The 19,468-nt window shown below is 39.9% G+C and overlaps 1 protein-coding gene across 5 annotated transcripts in view; it reads right to left on the bottom strand.

Annotated features, from left to right (window-relative positions):
* The window catches only part of BRIP1 (BRCA1 interacting helicase 1), a 119,606-nt gene that overhangs the window by 97,925 nt on the left and 2,213 nt on the right, over positions 1 to 19,468 (bottom strand). For all 5 annotated transcript variants that reach the window (XM_061368415.1, XM_061368432.1, XM_061368440.1 and 2 more), the window contains exons 3-13: positions 18,980 to 19,091; positions 18,328 to 18,519; positions 17,913 to 18,040; positions 12,646 to 12,780; positions 6,223 to 6,516; positions 5,569 to 5,790; positions 4,952 to 5,151; positions 1,434 to 1,566; positions 779 to 930; positions 302 to 473; positions 48 to 185 (exon numbers count right to left, since the gene is read on the bottom strand). In XM_061368415.1, coding sequence (XP_061224399.1) covers positions 48 to 185; positions 302 to 473; positions 779 to 930; positions 1,434 to 1,566; positions 4,952 to 5,151; positions 5,569 to 5,790; positions 6,223 to 6,516; positions 12,646 to 12,780; positions 17,913 to 18,040; positions 18,328 to 18,519; positions 18,980 to 19,091 — 1,878 coding nt within the window. The remainder of the gene's footprint in view (positions 1 to 47; positions 186 to 301; positions 474 to 778; positions 931 to 1,433; positions 1,567 to 4,951; positions 5,152 to 5,568; positions 5,791 to 6,222; positions 6,517 to 12,645; positions 12,781 to 17,912; positions 18,041 to 18,327; positions 18,520 to 18,979; positions 19,092 to 19,468) is intronic.

The raw sequence follows: 19,468 nt of genomic DNA, 5'->3' as shown, positions 1-19,468 counted from the left end.
GGCCATCATTACATCTCAGAAGAGGGAACCACAATGCAAAAGTTTACCTGTGAGTTCCGAATAATGTGATTTGCCTCCAACTGAATAGAAAACTTCACACCAAGCTCTGAAGAAAAGGAATCCATTGGAGAGAGTGTACCAGATGTCAGAACAATCGTTCTCACATCATTTAAGTCGGAAAAAGCCTAGGATGGAGAAAGAAAAGGAGGAATTTAAAGGGATTGCACTGTTTTTCTAAAAACTTATATACATTTGTTATGACTAAAATTACTAAAGGTCTTTTACGTCACACCCAGCTTACCACAGCAGGATTCAAGCACCAAAAATTAAGCATGTGGACTACAGTTTTCTGCCGCAAATTCTTTTTACGCCTGGGCCGTGCAAAGAAGGCACTTGTATCTGAAGCATCAAGTGGGTTTTCATTCATCCAGGTGTAAGTTTGTTGCAAAGCAACTCTGTAGTCATCTGCAAACCTACAGAGACACAATAACATGAAAAAATCCTACAAGAAAGAATTGAAAGTGTAAGCATTAAGCTCATACAAAGCACAATCTGTGTTGCTACAAGGCATTTACAATTAAGTATAAAAAAAAATTTTATACTTTCTAAAAAAAATGGTGAAACTTTATAATAATTAATATTTTAAAATAAGGTGTAATCCAGAAGCAGCTCAGAAGGCAGACACCATAACTGAGGGGTTCATAAACAAAAGAGGTGTTTTGTCAAAGCAGCTGAATTCAGCACCACCACACTGCTCAGGCTACGGACTTGAACTGACCTGCTCTTATCTTTAAAAAGATACAGGAGAACCATGAATAACCCCTTCAGCACCATCTGAGTGGCAGGGCTCACAACTGGTATCTCAACCACTTCCTCTTTACCGAACATCGATATTATTTCTTCTTTTTCCAGGACAGCAGCTAAATGTTTCTATGAGAGGCAAACAAATTCCACATTAACAACATTCTAAGTACCTTCTCAAAAACAAAGCTAATACAGATAGAAGAGTTCCAGCACACTGCTTCAAAAGTTCACCTAAAACACCCAGACTGAAGACAGAATTGGAAGGGAAAAGTAACAATGTCTTTAAAGTGCTTGGCTTATACAGAAAGGAGGGATAAAATTGAAAATAGAGTAAATACTTTTCAACAGTCAAGAAAAATGTAGATGGACAAAATAGGTAAAACTATTACTGACTCAATGCTGCAATTTAAATAATTGCACATTATCAGCTATATCCTTTAAAACATTGATTCTCCACAAATCCCAGTAGCTCAACTCATGGTTTTCATCAGGCATCCTCTTCACACAGCTTTTTAGTATTGCAATAAATTAAAAGACCTGTTAGCATTTAAACTCATTTACATTTTAAGATGTTTAACAACATCGATATTGTGCACTCTGGTACTCAGTTATACAGCATACAATATTACCTGTAAAATGGGAAAAGTAGTATCAGTTATCCCCATTTTGTGCAAAATGCTGAGCATCTCTTTTCCGCTCCAAACCTTAAAAGCGGTTTCATACCCTCTTTCTACCAGTTGACTAGAGCTCTCCTTTAACCAGCTGTAAAAAGAAAGAGAAACCAGAAATAACTTCAGCATTACTTTTAGATATTTAGAGACATTTTACACATACAAACCAAACCTCAAAAAATTGCACCAGACTTCTATGATGCTGGTGGTGAATATTTTACTACATCTAAGTACAGAGAACCTCCTTTTTATATGTTTCTGTCACTGTTGAACTAACTTTTAGGGAACTGCTCATGATGCAGCTCATTGAAGGCAAGAAGAAAATTTGTCCCTATAGCATTCTATTTTGTCATCACATAATATCTTTACAATAAAGAAAGAGGATTAAAATATACAATATAACATGTCAGGCTCATTTAGGAAAGATTTCTGCTGTACTTTTCAAGGCACTCATTTTTACTGTAGCTGATGCTAGTTCACCATGGGACAATAAAAAGTGCAGGTCCATCTGCAGGTATTTGCAACTGCTACAATTCGAAAAATAAGCAGAATTACAACTGTATGTACAATTCAAAACGTGACAGGACTTTCTGAAAACCTGATCTAAACATGTAGATCACCTAATCTGTGGCACAGCTAAAATCTTTTCTAACTGAATGTGTCCTCTATCATCCCTGCAGTATAATGAGACCTTCTCTCTGTCTAGAGAGCAGGCAGGCTTCCTCCTTGTCAGGAAATGTCGAAGCTGTCCGTTTCATCAACCAGCAGGAGGCATCAGAAAGACAGCTGTCATTTCTACAACACTTCAAAGTATTTACCTGTAAAAACAGTTTTTTATTATCAACAAAAGCAACAAGGCTCAGTGACTGTTTCAGTGCCAGATTTCCTGTCATGCCTCTGCAAATAATCTGATCAATGGGACAATTAAAAAAACCCCAAACCTTTCCTTTTGCCAGGTTAAATGCAAACAAACCCCCATAAATACTACCAGAACAATCACTTCTTTGGCTATAATTTGCTTTTTCGTATTAAGCTATGATGATCACTAACACAGGCAGGACTTCACCAGTGTAATACTCTGCCCCATTTCCTCAAACACAGGATCAGAAAGACCTGGAACTAAAATTAGAAAACTGCCACTGTGACAGAAATGACAGAGATTTACAATGGATAAAACATGTCTGCAGATATAAAACTTCTGTCTACCTGTTATGAACTTCAAAAACCATCACATACTTTTGAAATGGTCACACTATAAATGCAAACACAAACTTAACACAGTAACTTTCCTAATACTAAAATATCACAAAAAAAAAGCAAATCCTAGAATAATTTCCATCCAATTAAATCTAATGTCAAAGCATTTACTTGAAATAGCTCTTAATTTATTTTTAGAATACAGCAGTAAATATGAATAAAATTGAACTTGATTCCCAGAAAGATATCTATGGGTTTGAAGTGAAGTATGCAGTATTTTCAGGAAAAGATATGACAAATGTTACAAACATGCCTTCAATTCAAGAAAGTGTATTTGCTCCTTCTCCCCTTACCAAAACCTCCCATTGCTGACACAGCCCACTCCACTGAACAACGTAATTTGTCCTGGTAAATCTGCATCTCATCAGAAAAGCTTGACAGTATATCTCCAATGGTATACCTTCAAATTCCTCAGAATAGTCATTTTAGCACCTTTGTGGCACTAAGCCCATGCTTAAGTGCTTTCTGGAATGAAGATCCAGGATCTTTGTAACTGAAATAAGGTTTTTCTAATTACCCATGCATTTGGCAAAGCCACCTCACCCTGCATTTTACCAATCAATGGCTATTTACACCCAGTCTTCTGCTTTCCATGCTATTGGAAAATTTGCCATGACAATCATCCTTAGATTTTTCTGATAAGGTTAAAAAGCTTAGGGCGGCCAAATCTCCAGCCACACTATTCTTATCTTTTACTAAAATCTAGCATTTTAAATATCTAAGGTAGGAGAATCAGCTTCTGTGACACATAAACATTAACTCTCAGAATGGAGACTTGCTGTACTGTACACTGAAGTCTATTTCATCAGCCACTAGTGCAACAAAATGACAATCTTGACATGCACTTAACCAGAGTTCAGTTCACTTCAAAGCCACTTGTATCATTATTCACTTTTATTCTGCTGAGTTTGCTGCTCCAGGTTTCATTAGCAGTGTTTCTGAACTCCTTCAGTCCCTGGATCCCTCACATGAAAAATTCAAAAATTAAGGGCTATAGAGCTAAATCCCTAATTCTTGAGTGGTGATAAACTCTTCTGATTTTGTTTCAACTTCCTCATGTTCCCACTCATCCATAAGACTTTTGCCTTCACCCCTTATTTCTTGCCCTCTTTCCTGAGCTTCTGACTCAAACCCATTTGCTTTTGTTGCATCCTGTCTCATGATCGTTAACTTCTGCTCAGGTCTTCTGCTTCCTATTCTATTTCCATAGTTTCTGAAGGTTACCTTTTTTTTCTCCACTCTTACTACCTTTTCCTCTATGGATGCAGAAAGAAACAAAAAGGAGAACATCTGATTTTTGAGCTTCTTTCTGCCTTACTGATCAACTCCTGCTTTCAAAACCACTCCCTCAACCATCCATATTTCTCCATCCACTGGACTCCTCTATCCTTGTGTTCCAACAAGACAGGCACTAAGAGATTCAGCATATGCTTGGTTTCAATTTCAGTACAAAAGCAAATGCTTAAAACCACATTCTACTGATACAGTCCAGGAATGACCAGTAACCTTGTGTGGACAACTTTTTCATGAGAATAATCAGAAATTCAAAAGGGAAAGATCGTGCATGCTTTGTTCAAAGAGGTTGCTACCTGAATTCTTTACAGACTTCAGTCTTTTCTGAGAATTTGCATGTACCTCAGTTTTTCAGACCTTTTCATCTTTGTTCATGTTGTTTCACAGGGAAAACAAACGGCCTAACTGATAAATTCACTTTCACCTATGAAGAACCCATTCCAAATAGATACCAATCTGGTTCCAAGAACAGATTCCAGCCTGCTCCAAACACCTCCTGCCAGAGGCTCTGAAACCATTTTATAAATGTAAACTACGAAATGCATTGACAAAATAATGCTGTTACTATTTGTTGTGTAAGCTAACAGAAACATGTGAAAGAGAAAAATTATTTATCTCAAGTAAAGTTTTCATACAGAACTTCCTAAGTTAGGCCAGTAACCCCCATAAAGGTCAGTGAATCATTCAAGAGCAAACACACTTTCCAAACAGGATTCCAATGTCTGTCTTTGAATAAGATGAATGTGTTTTTTAACTATATCAAAACCCTCCAAATCCCTCAAATGAACAAAAACTGGGTGACTCTACAGTTTGAAGCGTACCTAAGATGCAAAATAGCAACCAGTAAATTGCATCAGCAAAAGGAATCTAACTGTAATTTTAAAAACCGCTAATTGATGTAATGGAATTAGAAAGAGTTGCCTTACTTTGTCAGAGAGCAGCACACAGCCTGTAGGGGTTCATGATCCTTCTGTCTGATGTTGCTGTTGACCATGAAGTCTAGCTCTTCTCGAGCAGCTTTTAGTTGACTTTCTGTAACACCGAAGCTCACTGATTCTCGAGCACAGTCCTCAATATTATGGGCTTCATCTAATATGACTACTTGGCCTTTTAGGTTAATTTCCATCTAAAAGGAAAATTATAATCTAGTAAAACAAAGTGAAAGACATTAAGGAGAAAGAGCAACTAACAGGATGCTGTTAAAAAAGTCTGGATTAATATAATCTGAACCTACCACACTCTCCATAAACCAAACAACTGGGAAGTTTGCAAGGATTTATCTTCTATTGATTAAAAAAAACAAAAACCAACAAGCCTCAAACTGATCAGACAGAGTATGGGACCAGTGAAAGCATTCCTTGGAATACAGAAATGCCTATTCTGGGGAAAAAAATGAAAATGAGAGAGAGAGGAAAAATACCTTAACCCAGGAGTTATTTTGTAGATAATATTTTGGATATAAAACAGATTTCAGTTGGCTGTTATGGCTTTAACTTCACTTTAAGTTCAGTTATTGCAATCTCTTCCTTACAAATATACTTACACTCTCCCGTATCTGTGGGTCCAGAAGATAATTATAGGGACAAAATACAATATCTGCGCCCACCATGAGTTCTCTGGCTGCAAAATATGCACAGGCACGAAGCTTCTTTCCCAGGCTCACTAGATCTTCAATGTCCCAAGCCTGATACACTCTGTGTGCAGACTGTAGTGCATGGTGTTCACTGAGTTTATGAACACCATGGTAGTAAAGACAGGACTTGCCCTAAAGGCAAAGAAGGCATAGTCCATGGTTACAAAATACTAATGAGAATCAAGTAAGATTAAATCCCCAAAATTGTTATGTGCATGTGACTTCATTTTCTAGACACATTCCTAACAGCTACTTTTTTATGCCAGGCACTAATGACAAACACATCATGTCAAGACAGAAAACAGGCAAATTCATGTTCCTAAAATAGAGGACACTTCCTTCTTCTTCATCTATAAAAGCAAAGACAATTTAAGCCTTGTTAAGAACATTAACCAGTCACAAATACTATTCTTATCTGCATAATTTTTTTCAGTAGTGATACTGTGCATCACATTTTCTAACAGTATTTAAGCAACAAAGAAGTAAACAACGTTACTCATTCCAACTGTTCAACTATATTTTAGCATGTTTGAAGTGTTCATTTTGTCAAATGAAATTACTCACATGTTTTCCTTCCAGCAACTCTACACACATTTCATTCCTGTTACTACCACTATTAGATACCGTTGGATGAATACAAGTATAATCCCGGCTAGAAAGAATTGTCATGGGGACACTGGAATACGCTGTTCTCTTCAACTCTCTGGTGATCTGGGATATTTGCTTGTGTGTTCGTGTTCCAAAAAATATTTTGGGAATGAAAGGCTGATCTCCATTTCCTTTCTTCTTCCTGTTACTAGCATCTTTATCAGTTTCTTTTCCAGAAGAACAGGAACACTCAGTGCAAGGGCCAGAAGACTGCAACCCAAGACAAAAAAAAGATTAACAAAATCCCACCGTAAGATGAACATGATAAATGCCCTCTAGGATAGTTTAAGTCAGTCAGTTAAATCACCAAGGTGGCCTATCAAACTGCAGAAAGTTTACAAATGCTAAAGCATAGACACCATGTCCTCATGCCAGAAAAATCTTTAAAAACTTCTCACAGTCACTAGATACAACTTCATCATAACCCAACTGCAGAAAGAGTTATTATTCCAGTTAAGTATGTACAGAAGCAAACAAACTTCCTGTACTTGAGCTTCACCATAAGGACACTTCTGTTACAGAACAAGAAGTGTCCAGCATCTTCAGTGAAGACAACCTTCGGACCAGACACCCAAATTAAAATACTGAGAACATTTTTACCTTAAAGCAAACAGAAGAAATCTAGACAGTTTAATGAAATCTGTAGATAAAACAGACTATGTCATACAGTCTCTATTAGAAACATGTTTTCCATGCCATTATGTCAAAGGTCATCTAGTAAGTATGAGAGTTAAAGACACATAGGGAATCATTCTAAACAGAACCTAATCCTGTAAAATATTTGTTAAAAGTAATTTTTTTCTTCCTGAGAAGCGCTCTCTCTCATAATGTAAAGTACTAGAAAGGCTGTGATGCAATTGTAATAATCAGTGTGAAAAGACTAGCAGAAAAGAAGTAACTCATGAGTAACCATGTCCACACACATCCCATAAAAAATAATGAATTATTCTAGTGTAAAAGAGTTTTTATTTCATTTTCAGGTGACAGTGCAAGTAACAATATGTAGTTGCCCACTCAAACACTCCTCCCTCCCCTTTTAATTGTAATCAGTAAGATTATCCATTATAAACAAATGCCAAATCATGCTGTGTGTTACACCACAACTCTGGAGATCAAGCTGTCTTTTAGCCTCCACTCTGAGGAAAAGCAAGTTCGTATTACCCTTAGTCTCTCTCAGCCTTGTCTGCCATTAAATATTACAATACATGATAGAACGCATGTAAATGTAACCCTTCTGGAGCTGTCACTCACTGGGATAAAAGGTTCACTGATGTGCCAAGTAAACAGGCCCTCAAAGCAGATAAAGTTACACCCATGCTGGAATGGTTACATTTGCCTCTCAGGTTGCCAGTAACAGCAGATTTCATTACTGTGTGCTGCCACATTAAATAGCCAGTTCCAAATATCCTGCCTTCTATATTGAATAATTACTTATTCACTGAAAGGATAAAAAGAAGAGTTATGAATGGGGCTCTTGTCAACAGCGAAGCAGGAAACAGCTGACATACGGTATATGTTACATATGTGGCACTTCCCAACTGTGTTTGCACTCACACAGAAAATCGCAATGCAAATTGTACCTTGATAATTCTACCTACATTCTATTTTGCTCTTTGAAATAATGAAAACACTGCTAGCATGCTAACAATTAATATAACTGAAGCAGTTACTGTGTAGGGCCTTTAAGAACATGCTCATCTTTTAAATCAAGTCAGACTGTGTTTTCAAAGTTAAAAGAAATACACAGAATTCCAACATAATACCATACCTCTAATACACCACTGCTATTGCTCAGCCTGACATTTAGTTTGCCAAATAAAAGTAACAGAAAATTATTAGGACCAATCAGGCAGCTATTTTGCAAAAGTATTTCTAACAAAAGGAAAATGCAGTTCAAATAAATACATACATAAACATGAACTGAAAGCTCTTCTACGATGGGTTTAAAAAAAAAAACAAATAAAAAACCCCCACATGTATTTCATTTTTATTAAAAGAATTAAGTATTCTTATGTGTAAGGCTTCTAAATGACAGTGTTTTACAGGTGGCCTTTAAAGTTTTTCTTAAAGGGTGTGAAATTGGTGTAGTACTAGCTTTAAGCAGCACCTTAGCCCATGTTCCAGTTTTCAAATGTTACCTTTTGCTTTGAAAAGCAAATTTTATTTCAAAAAAAATCAACACAGCAAAAGTTGTAAAATCAGGCTCATTTATAGTAACTCACAAGAGTATAAATAAACATCTGAAAGCCACAAACACCATTAGCCAAACATATGTAAATAAATAAATAAAACCTTTTTAGAAGGTGCTTTATAATGAAGAAAAATTTGAAGAAACTGGTTAAAACAGTTTAAAAGTTGAGTTCTTCCTGCTATTTGCACATTATTCAAACGTGTCAAATTGCATTTTTATGCTTTAGAAAATGGTGTGGCCATCTTTAAATTTTACTGAAACCAAACTGTCTTAAATCTATATGTCTACAAAAAGAATTTACTGTTAATATCACACACCAAAATCTAATGTGGTGTTATTCTCCCATTACTACAGCAAAAGGAAAGAAAATAGTCTCCAGCTGAACAAAGTGGTAACTCCAATATGGCAGTTTCCATAGCAGTGTTGCCTCTTAAAGTACAAATTTTTAGAGACACAACAAAGAGATGCGGGTTAAATTATAATAAAATTAGACAAAGTTTCCATTTATTAGGGAAGAATGGGGAGTGGGGAGCCAAGTATAAATATGTAAAATATAAAAGCATTAAGACAACAAAAAACTACTTTATAACACCCTCTGGCTTCAGAACTAAACATATTTTCAGCTGTTTGTATTTGGGATATAGATTTTCAGTTGAGAGGCGGGGGGGGGGAGATACTTCTCTGCTTTCTGCAGTTTAATCAGAAACACCCAGTAACAGATGCTGTTAAAGAGATCAGACACCAGACTGTATGGACCTTAGGCTAATCTAACTTGTTTTTACTTCTGTCAGGGGCTAGATAAAACAGCCTGTCACATCAATATTTATATGGCAAAAACGTGGAAGTCTGATTTAAAAAGGAATCATCAAGTCCACCAACCTGTCCTACGTGTAAAATAGAGCTAAACAAACACTGAGGCTATGATCTTTGAAACACAAAGAGGTAAGAGGAGTTCTTCATATCTTCATCTACATTTCCTGGTTACAAAGCCATCTGAATGATACAGCAGTGAATACCTCTTGTGTGAAATATCACACAAGCACAATCTAGTAAGATATCAGCAGTGACATTACCAGAGCTTTTCAGCTATTCCTTTATAAGCTCTCAGAAAGCACAGTATTCTGCTGGTGCTGCAGCCTCTTGATTAAAGTACACAAAGCAGCTGTTTATCCTCTCACAGTAACCAGCAGGTGAACCCAGTTCAATATTTATCACAGGCTTTCACAGATCACTGCTAAGCAAGCAAACGTTTTAATTAAGCTGGAACTTGCTTCAAAGAGCTCATTCAAAATGTCAGTCAGCAGAAAAAGGATCAGATACGGTGTCAGGTGAGAGCATGTAATACAAATCCACAACTTTCTTCATCCCATCGTGGTAAATTAGCCTATTCTGAAGTCCAGACCCTGATTGTAACAGGCTGCCAGTCTCCTGGAATGTGTAACAGAAGTCACTCAAACTCCATTGTGAAGGTTGTAAGCAATATGTTAAACTGCAATGGGCTAGCACATTAAGACAGATTCTTTTCACAGCTGTTTTTTGATACCCCAAGTGTTTGTTACACTACTCTCCATTTACTGTTTACTTTTTTTACCTGGTATAAATGGGGATTCCTTAACCCAGCTGCCCCAGTTTCTCAGACCGCATGCTTTGACAGAATTAATCAAGAGAGTACCTTAAGAGTATAATTTCCCATCTAAACTCACACTGGAACTGCCCTCTCTTGCAAGGATTAACAGCAGAAGGACAAAAATAGATTCCCAGGCTGTGGACTGAAAGCAACTGAAAACAGTCAGTCGCCTCAGGCAGAAGATCCTCACCCACTGGGCTCTACAAGTGTTCATCTGATGTAGCAGCACTAGAAGTGACTCTCATGCTCTTATAACCAACCCATTCTCTCTCCTGGTCAATAAAAAAGGGCTTGACAAGAAACTAAATTTGCTTTAAGCACAGGATTGACTACAGTAAAACATAAGCTATACAAATCAGGATTATTTCATTGATTAAGAAAATATTTTTATTGCATTATTGTATCATCCTAAATATATAGTCCATTATGGTAAGTGCTAAACATCACCTTACCTGACTTTGTTTCATAAGCTACACTATAACCTACCAGCCTATGTTGTGATGCCGTTCATGTCTTAATGTAGTTAAGCCACAGAACTACTAATGTTAAATAGGGCCTTACTTTCTGCAGTTGTTTCTTGACAATTGTTTTAGCTCTCAGTCTGCTGAGGTTCACTGCAGGTAAATAATACCTTATTTCATTCTTAATAATAATTTCTTCTTTTATGTCTTCTCAGGTTACTTCTCTCTAAAAGAAGTACTAAACAGCATAGTATTTGAACTTTGAATAGTATACCATACTGCAAACTCAGACCCATGGAGAACACATTATAACACAGATACAGCACAGGTACTGTTACAAAAATTAAAGAGTTTTCTCAGAAAATCAGGATATGGTTCAATATTTTATAACAGTTAGTTGATCTATATCAAAGTTTTCAGTTCACTACATGAATTTTCTAGAAAGTTTTTCAGATACCCACACCAAAGTACCAAGGCAAATTTTACAATGAAGGAAGAAAGGTCTCTTTGATTTGAAAATCAACAGCACACTCTGCTGGCCTTTGTACTTCAAACCAGCAATTGAAGTTCAGTGGCACAAAGCATTTCAAATCCTACTCAAAAAATCTACGGAGCCTTCCAAAACTGGGAAAATTTAATTCCCATCAAATGACCTAGAACACAGATTTACTTTTTTCAAGAAAAGATTTAACTCCCAGTGTCTTTGGCTTCCTTTGTTTTCACAAATGTGTAGTATACTGGAAAAGAGCTCTTGAAGTTAAAACACACACTGATTAAAATAGAACTTAATGTAGGACATACAAAGAGCCAAGTGCTGTTGTAAGATGTGGAAACTGAAATTACCAAATATACATAAAACCCCCTGTACTTAGAAATGAGCTACCTACAGATGGGTATTACCATAAAGCAACATAAAAATAGAAATATGTATTGGAAAGAGAGAATATTCATTGCCTTTTGAAAGAAGAAAGTAATATTCTGTACTGATGAAACAAAGATCAGACCTCATTCCTGTCTTCTACTTGTATCAAACATACAATTTCATGATAACATGGCATGCTCCTGCATTTTAATATAGACAAAACCCATCATTCTATTCTATGATTCTATTCTATGTCACAGCCTTTGATAAACAGTCACAGGAACTACATTACTAATGTAATTTGGCACCTGACATCTCTCTACTGCCTCAGATTTCTTCGACTGGTTTTGCGTCAATGAACTTTTCTGTAAAATCAGTGAGATTCAAATACCAAGAAATGCAGAAAATGCTTAGCAGAAAGCTGGAAAAGCTAGTTTCTGCTATGGAAAGTGGTAATTTAAAAAAAAAAATAAAAAAAAATTAAAACCCAAACCCAAAACGTAACTCTATCACAGTTAACACACAGGATATTATTTCTTAATCATGTACAGTATTTATTACTCTTTTTTTGTTACAATATATTGTAATGACCAGCTCAAACTTTCTCCAGCTTAAAGGCACATTTATTAATATTAAATGCTGTCTTTTACTTACTACATATGCCACAAAACAATGAATAGCAAGTTAAAATCTACACTCCTGATGTCACTGAATTTCTATAGTCCTAGTTCTAAGTTCTTCCACGATATCATAAATCTACTATAAATAGAAATATAACAAACAGATTTACAGCTGCTTTACAATTGCTGTCACATATTGAAAGTTCACAGGCAGAACTGCTGGGCCAGATTCTGTGCTACTGGAGAGCCATGGTGCAAAAGAGTTCAATGCACTGTTTAGACGAACAACTTTCACAGAAATAATTCACACCTTGCAAATCACATTGGTTAGACAGCACCATCAGGAGCTAAAGCCACTGCAGTTCTTGCCAGCAATAGCGACAAAGTTCACTATTACTCTAAAGTAACTTACATACTTGGAAACCTTTCCATTAGGCTGTAACACAGCCAGAGGTACAGTGTTTTCTGAAACTGTATTAAAAAGCTGTATTTCATGCATAATGTCTTTACAGTAGATTTTTTTTAAACTGCTCTTGAACTAACAGTCCTGATATAAAAAGTATTACTGTATTACTTACTGGTTTGGGGGAAAAACTGGTGGGTTTTGCACTTTTCTCAGAGTGAACAATCAGCTCTCCATTTTTTCTCTGATTATAAACTTCTAAAGCATCAACAAGCTGGACTCCTTTTGCAACACAATGACGTTTTCTAACCTGTTGGGGAAAAAAAATGTACTGTGTTCAAACACAGTGGGCAGAAGTATGTGCTTACACTGCCAGTCAGCGATTTCCCTTCCACTGTTTTCCACTGAGTCTGTTTCAGTAACACGGTGCATCAATAATATTTTTTAACAGTTTAACTAAATCTAAGCCACACAACAGTTTGGGAAAAGCTATAAAGTCTTAATTAAAAACTCAATAACAACAACAAAATCTGTAATTACTGCTGAGCTTTTCTTCTCTAATTCCCCACTGTATCGCAGTATCACAGTATGTTACAGATTGGAAGGGACCTCAAAAGATCATCTAGTCCAATCCCCCTGCCGGAGCAGGAACACCTAGATAAGGTTACACAGGAACGTGTCCAGGCGGGTTTTGAATGTCTCCAGAGAAGGAGACTCCACAACCTCCCTGGGCAGCCTGTTCCAGTGTTCCGTCACCCTCACTGAGAAGGAGTTTCTTCTCAAGTTTAAGTGGAACCTCTTGTGTTCCAGTTTGTACCCATTGCCCCTTGTCCTATCATTGTTTGCCACTGAGAAGAGCCTGGCTCCATCCTCGTGACACTCCCCCTTTATATATTTATATACACTAATAAGGTCACCCCTCAATCTCTTCTTCTCCAAACTATAGAGACCCAGCTCCCTCAGTCTTTCCTCATAAGGGAGATGCTCCACTCCCTTAATCATCTTAGTTGCCCTGCGCTGGACTCTCTCCAGCAGGTCCCTGTCCTTCTTAAACTGAGGGGCCCAGAACTGGACACAATATTCCAGATGCGGTCTCACCAGGGCAGAGTAGAGGGGAAGGAGGACCTCTCTCGACCTACTAACCACCCCCCTTCTAATACACCCCAGGATGCCATTGGCCTTCTTGGCCACAAGGGCACAGTGTCGGCTCATGGTCACCCTGTCGTCCACTAGGACCCCCAGGTCCCTCTCCCCTACACTGCTCTCTAACAGGTCGTTCCCCAACCTATACTGGAACCTGGGGTTGTTCCTGCCCAGATGCAGGACTCTACACTTTCCCTTGTTATATTTCATCAAGTTACTCCCTGCCCAACTCTCCAGCCTGTCCAGGTCTCGCTGAATGGCAGCACAGCCTTCTGGCGTGTCGGCCACTCCTCCGAGCTTAGTGTCATCAGCAAACTTGCTGATAGTACACTCAATTCCCTCATCTAAATCGTTGATGAATATATTAAATAATACTGGTCCCAGTACCGACCCTTGAGGCACTCCACTAGATACAGGCCTCCAACTAGACTCCGCCCCATAGACTACAACTCTCCGGCTTCTCTCCTTCAGCCAGTTCACAGTCCACCTCACTACCCGATCATCCAGACCACACTTCCTCAATTTAGCTGCGAGGATGCTGTGGGAGACTGTGTCAAACGCTTTGCTGAAGTCAAGGTAGACCACATCCACCGCTCTGCCATCATCCATCCACCATGTTATTTCCTCATAAAAGGCTATGAGATTGGTCAAGCATGACTTCCCCTTGGTGAAGCCATGTTGACTGCCCCTCATAACCCTCTTATCCTTGATATGCCTTAGGATGGCACCAAGGATGAGGTGTTCCATCACTTTCCCAGGAATGGAGGTGAGGCTAACCGGTCTATAGTTACCCGGGTCCTCCTTCTTGCCCTTTTTGAAGACAGGAGTGACATTTGCTTTCCTCCAGTCATCAGGCACCCCTCCCGTTTCCCAAGACTTGGTAAAGATGATGGAGAGCGGTCTAGCAATGACCTCCGCCAGTTCCCTCAGCACCCGCGGGTGCATCCCATCTGGACCCATGGATTTATGGATGTCCAGATTGCTCAACTGGTCTTTAACCTATTCCTCATTGACTAAGGCAAACCGCTCCATTGACCTGTCTTCATCTGAGGTCTCAGGGGTACAGGGCTCTTCAGGACTGCCTCCGGCAGAGTAGACAGAAACAAAGAAGGCATTCAGTAACTCTGCCATCTCTGTATCTTCTGCCACCAGGGCACCCGTCCCGTTCATCAGCGGGCCTACATTGCCTCTGGTGTTAGTTTTATCTGCCATGTATTTGAAAAAGCTCTTTCTGCTGTCCTTGACCCCTCTCGCCAGCTTTAATTCCAAGGAGGCCTTAGTCATCCTAGCTGCTTTCCTACATCCTCTAGCAGCAGCCTTATATTCCTCCCAAGTGGCCAGCCCTTCATTCCATGACCTGTAAACTCTCCTTTTCCACTTGAGCATACCCAGCAATTCCCTATTTAGCCACGTAGGTCTCCTGACCCTCTTCCTTGACTTCCCACGTGTCAGGATGCTCTGATCTTGAGCTCGGAAAAAGCAGTCCTTGAATGTCAACCAACTATCTTGGGCCCCTTTACCTGCAAGCAGCCTACCCCATGGGATTTCCCCTAGCAATTGCTTGAAGAGGCCAAAGTTTGCCCTGCTGAAGTCCAGGGTTGCAATTCTACTTGCTATTCTACTGGCCCCACCACACAAGATCCTGAATTCCACCATCTCGTGGTCACTGCAACCAAGGCAGCCCTCAACCTTCACTGCTTCGATCAGACCCTCCTTGTTAGTGAGGATGAGATCCAGCAGCGCACCTCTCCTGGTTGGCTCATCCACCATTTGCATGAGGAAGTTATCATCTATACACTGGAGGAACCTCCTGGACTGCGGCTGGGTTGCCGAGTAGTCCTTCCAGCAAACATCAGGGAAGATAAAATCCCCCACGACGACCACGGCCTGTGACTGTGAGGCCGCTCTCAGCTGCCTGTAGAAGGCCTCGTCAACCTCCTCACCCTGATCCGGTGGCCTGTAACAGACCCCCCCCAACAGTATCGCCCCTGCCAGCCTGTCCCTTAATTCTCACCCACAGACTCTCAACTCGCTCCTCATCTGTCCCTGGACAGAACTCAACACATTGTAGCTGCTCTCGCACATAAAGAGCAGCCCCACCGCCCCGCCTGGCTGGCCTGTCTTTCCTGAAAAGGACATAGCCCTCCATGACTATATTCCAGTCATGTGAGCTGTCCCACCACGTCTCTGTAATTGCCACCAGGTCATAATCTCCTGACTTAACACAGGTTTCTAGCTCCTCCTGCTTATTTCCCATGCTGCGCGCATTGGTGTACAGACATTTCAGGGAGCAAGCTGAGCACACCGATTTCACCCTAGGATTACAGGAGGCCTCCCAGTCTTCATCAATTCCGGAGCGCTGTCCCACTGAGGCAAGCCCAGCTACAACCCCATCCCCCTTCGAATCTAGTTTAAAGCTCTCCAAATGAGCCCTGCTAATTCTTGCCCCAGCATCCTTTTGCCTCTGTGCGATAAACCTTTCCCACATGCCAATGTCCAGACTGGTGCCCTATAAAACCAGCTGTTATCAAAGAATCCAAAGCCCTGCCTGCAGCACCAGCCTCGAAGCCAATTGTTTATGGACTGAATTTTCCCATTCAGTCCCACATCATCAATGGAAGATGGAAGGAGTGAAGAGAAGATCACTTGAGCCCCAGAGTCTCTCACCATCTGCCCCAAGGCCCTGTAGTCCTTCTTCATCCCCCTCAGACTGCGGGAAGCAGCTTCCCCCTCACCCGTCTGGAAGACCAGCAGCGGGTAGTAGTCTGTTGGGTGCACCAGGCCGAGGAGCGCCCTGGTGATATCCCTGATCCAGGCTCCAGGCAGACTACACACTTCCCTATGATGAGGGTCAACTCTGCATATCTGGCCCTCTGTTCCTTTCAGAATGGAATCACCTACTACAATGACCCTTCTTTCTTTCTTATCAGAGGCAGTCTTGAGGTGTGAAGTCGACCGCTTTTTCCTATGTGGCCTTGCATGCGGGCCTTGCACCACATCCTCACCTACCTGTCCTTCAAGATCCAGGGCCTCAAACCTATTACGGAGGGACACCTTGGGAAGTGGGGAAGGAAGGGAGGAGGGCTGCCCACGACGCCAAACCGGAACTTGCTTCCAACCCTCATCATCTTTTTGGTCTCCTACCTCTGGGCGACAGCTACAGGGCAGGGGCTGTCTCGGGCCACCCCCCTCTGTCTGAGAGGGCAGGGGGTCCATCCCCTTTTGGGGGGTATCTCCCTGGAGACGTTCCAACTGGCCAGCCAGGGAGTTACTCCACCAGTCGATCTCCCTTTCACACTCCCTGATGCTCCTCAGCATCTCAACCTCCTCCTTAAGTTTAGCCACCAAGCTAAGCAGATCTTCTACCTGCTCACACCTCACACAGGTGGAATGCTGTCCTCCCTCCCCCGGCAGTAGCAGGCTCTGGCACTCCCTGCATCCAGAGACCTGAACAGCCACGGTTAGGGCCGGGGTCTCTGTCTGAGTTGCTACAGCCCTCTTACTGCTAGCTCTCTTTCTGGAGACGACCATATTGGTCAGCAAAATGACCTCCCTGTTCTTCCCTGCGCCTGGTGGGCAGCCACACAACAGTTTGGGAAAAGCTATAAAGTCTTAATTAAAAAACTCAATAACAACAACAAAATCTGTAATTACTGCTGAGCTTTTCTTCTTTAATTCCCCACTGTAACAAAACTGATAGGAATTATAATACTAGATTGATATAAGCAGAACTTTTATAACTAAAACGAGAAATAAAACCAAGCCATACTGATCTGAAAACCTAAACAAAAGCAACCACCTGAGCAATACTCCAGAGCAACATAAAAGCTGTTTACAGTGCAAGTACTAAGTCGTGCAACTGGCACAGGTGAAAACGACAGAAACGTTGCACTCTACATAGTAGACCAGAAATAGCTGCATTTGACAGGGTAAAATAAACCAGAACTTGAATATATGCACAGCATTATTTGAGTTTCTAATATGTATCTGCAAGGGCACTTTCAATTCTAGAATCTTATGCTTTGACTCAATAGTGTGGATCAACGGAGTATAAATGAGTTTTGAGGATATTAAGTTTTTAAATATGCAAAACGTAACTTAGGACACGGTATCATGAACAATTTTGAGCAACAATGGACTCCTTTGTAACAACTGATAATACAAATGAAAAAAGCTGTCAGTCGAAACTATGACTGTGATTCAACTATTCTCTAAGCCCTTCTCTGAAATGTTTATTGTTACTTGACAGCTTTGTTGAGCTACACATGGATTATTTTATTGCAAATAAACTTTGCTCACCTGCTGCTCAGTTTCTAAAGGACGAATCCTTTTTCTGTCTACTTGAAAATCATCGTTCTCATTGTCACATAGCGATAACCTTTTTTTGGCAGATAATTTTGAAGCTAGTGTTTCATTTTCCTTACATTCTGTAATGAAAAATAAAAGGTATGTTCAATACTAGGAATGCATTAAATAAAGGCAATATTTTAAAAATGGAATTTACTATAAATACACATGATATAGGAGATAGCATTATACATTCCTAGACACATTAACCATCATTCCACACAGATTTCCACACAGGGCAGAATCATGTAGTAATCTGCTATTATGACAGTAAAAAAAAAGTCCCCGACTTCAAAGCAAAAAAATTTGACATCATTGGCTCCGTATTTGACTTCTAGGAGTTTTAGCAGCCTGGGTATGAAGTTACCTGTGTTAGTTCGAGTGCTTCCAGGTTTTACAGAACTTCCTGTTTCACAATTAGTAATAGAAGAAGCACTACGATTCACACTTGTTGCCGCCTCATTGCTCCTGCAGTGGGAGTGACACGTGCAGCGACACAGCAGTGAGGTCTCTGGCTTTCTGTCTTCCTTTTCACATGACGATGTAAGCAGTGGTTTCTCTGAAGGACAGAGTCATTTTTCTTCCATTGAACACTATTCAAGACTATACATGAGAAAAAGACTCTCAAGACAGTCAAGATGACAGCTTTTCTTTAGGTACCAGTTTTAAACTTTGTGTCTACAAAGTCTGAACAAGCATTCATCACCCTTCGACAAACTGCAGCGCAAAGAACAACTTACAAAAATGAAAAACACCCCTCTCTTACAATTCAATCTGCATAACTACAATACATAATTATATTTTTTCAAAGTTCCAACAGCCATATAATTCCCTTATGATACCATATTGAAACCCATACTGGCCATTTCTGGTTTATGTTGCCAATAAGGCAATATGTATAACGGTGGACAAAGACCTGCTTACATTCCTGAAACCAGGAACGTTTAAAGGCTGAAAACCAACAAATTTATCATATTTTGGCAATAAAAACTGGGCAAAGAGATACCCAGATAACTTACCATACTGAGACTGCTGCCATGATAATGCAGAACAAAGTAATGCCAGGCTTTTCCCACTTCCTGTAGGGCTCTCCAACAAACAGTGTTGCCTGCTATTTAAACCCTTAATAATCTTTAAGGAGAGTAACAATAACAAAACCAGAATTAATAGAAAACCAAGCAAAGCAGAGGTCTTCAGCCAAGCTAGAAATTACTTCTAAAAATAGATCAGGACACCTGCTGCCTTGTAAAAAAAACCAACAATAAATGAAAATCAGAAACACATCACCACCCCTCATCACCCTTAATAGTAACAACAGGTCAGGTAGCCTTAGATGTATTTCCCTCGAGAGGAACATGCCTCGTTAGCCATGCTTGGGGGTTCACTTACAGGAGACACTGAAATACTTACCTGCTAATGGGAATATATAATGGGACTGGCTCACTTCCTTTAGCCTTACAGAACCAAACCACCGAAAACATCTGTCAGGCAAACAAACCAGTTGTCCC

Source organism: Neopsephotus bourkii, unplaced genomic scaffold, assembly GCF_033783945.1.
Source record: "Neopsephotus bourkii isolate Nb327-2 ecotype Australia unplaced genomic scaffold, CSIRO-AGI_Nbou_v1 NB_140, whole genome shotgun sequence".
In the NCBI taxonomy this organism is placed as follows: Eukaryota; Metazoa; Chordata; class Aves; order Psittaciformes; family Psittacidae; genus Neopsephotus; species Neopsephotus bourkii.
The sequence above is the reverse complement of the archived record's forward strand: the minus strand, read 5'-3'. Positions and strand labels throughout refer to the sequence as shown.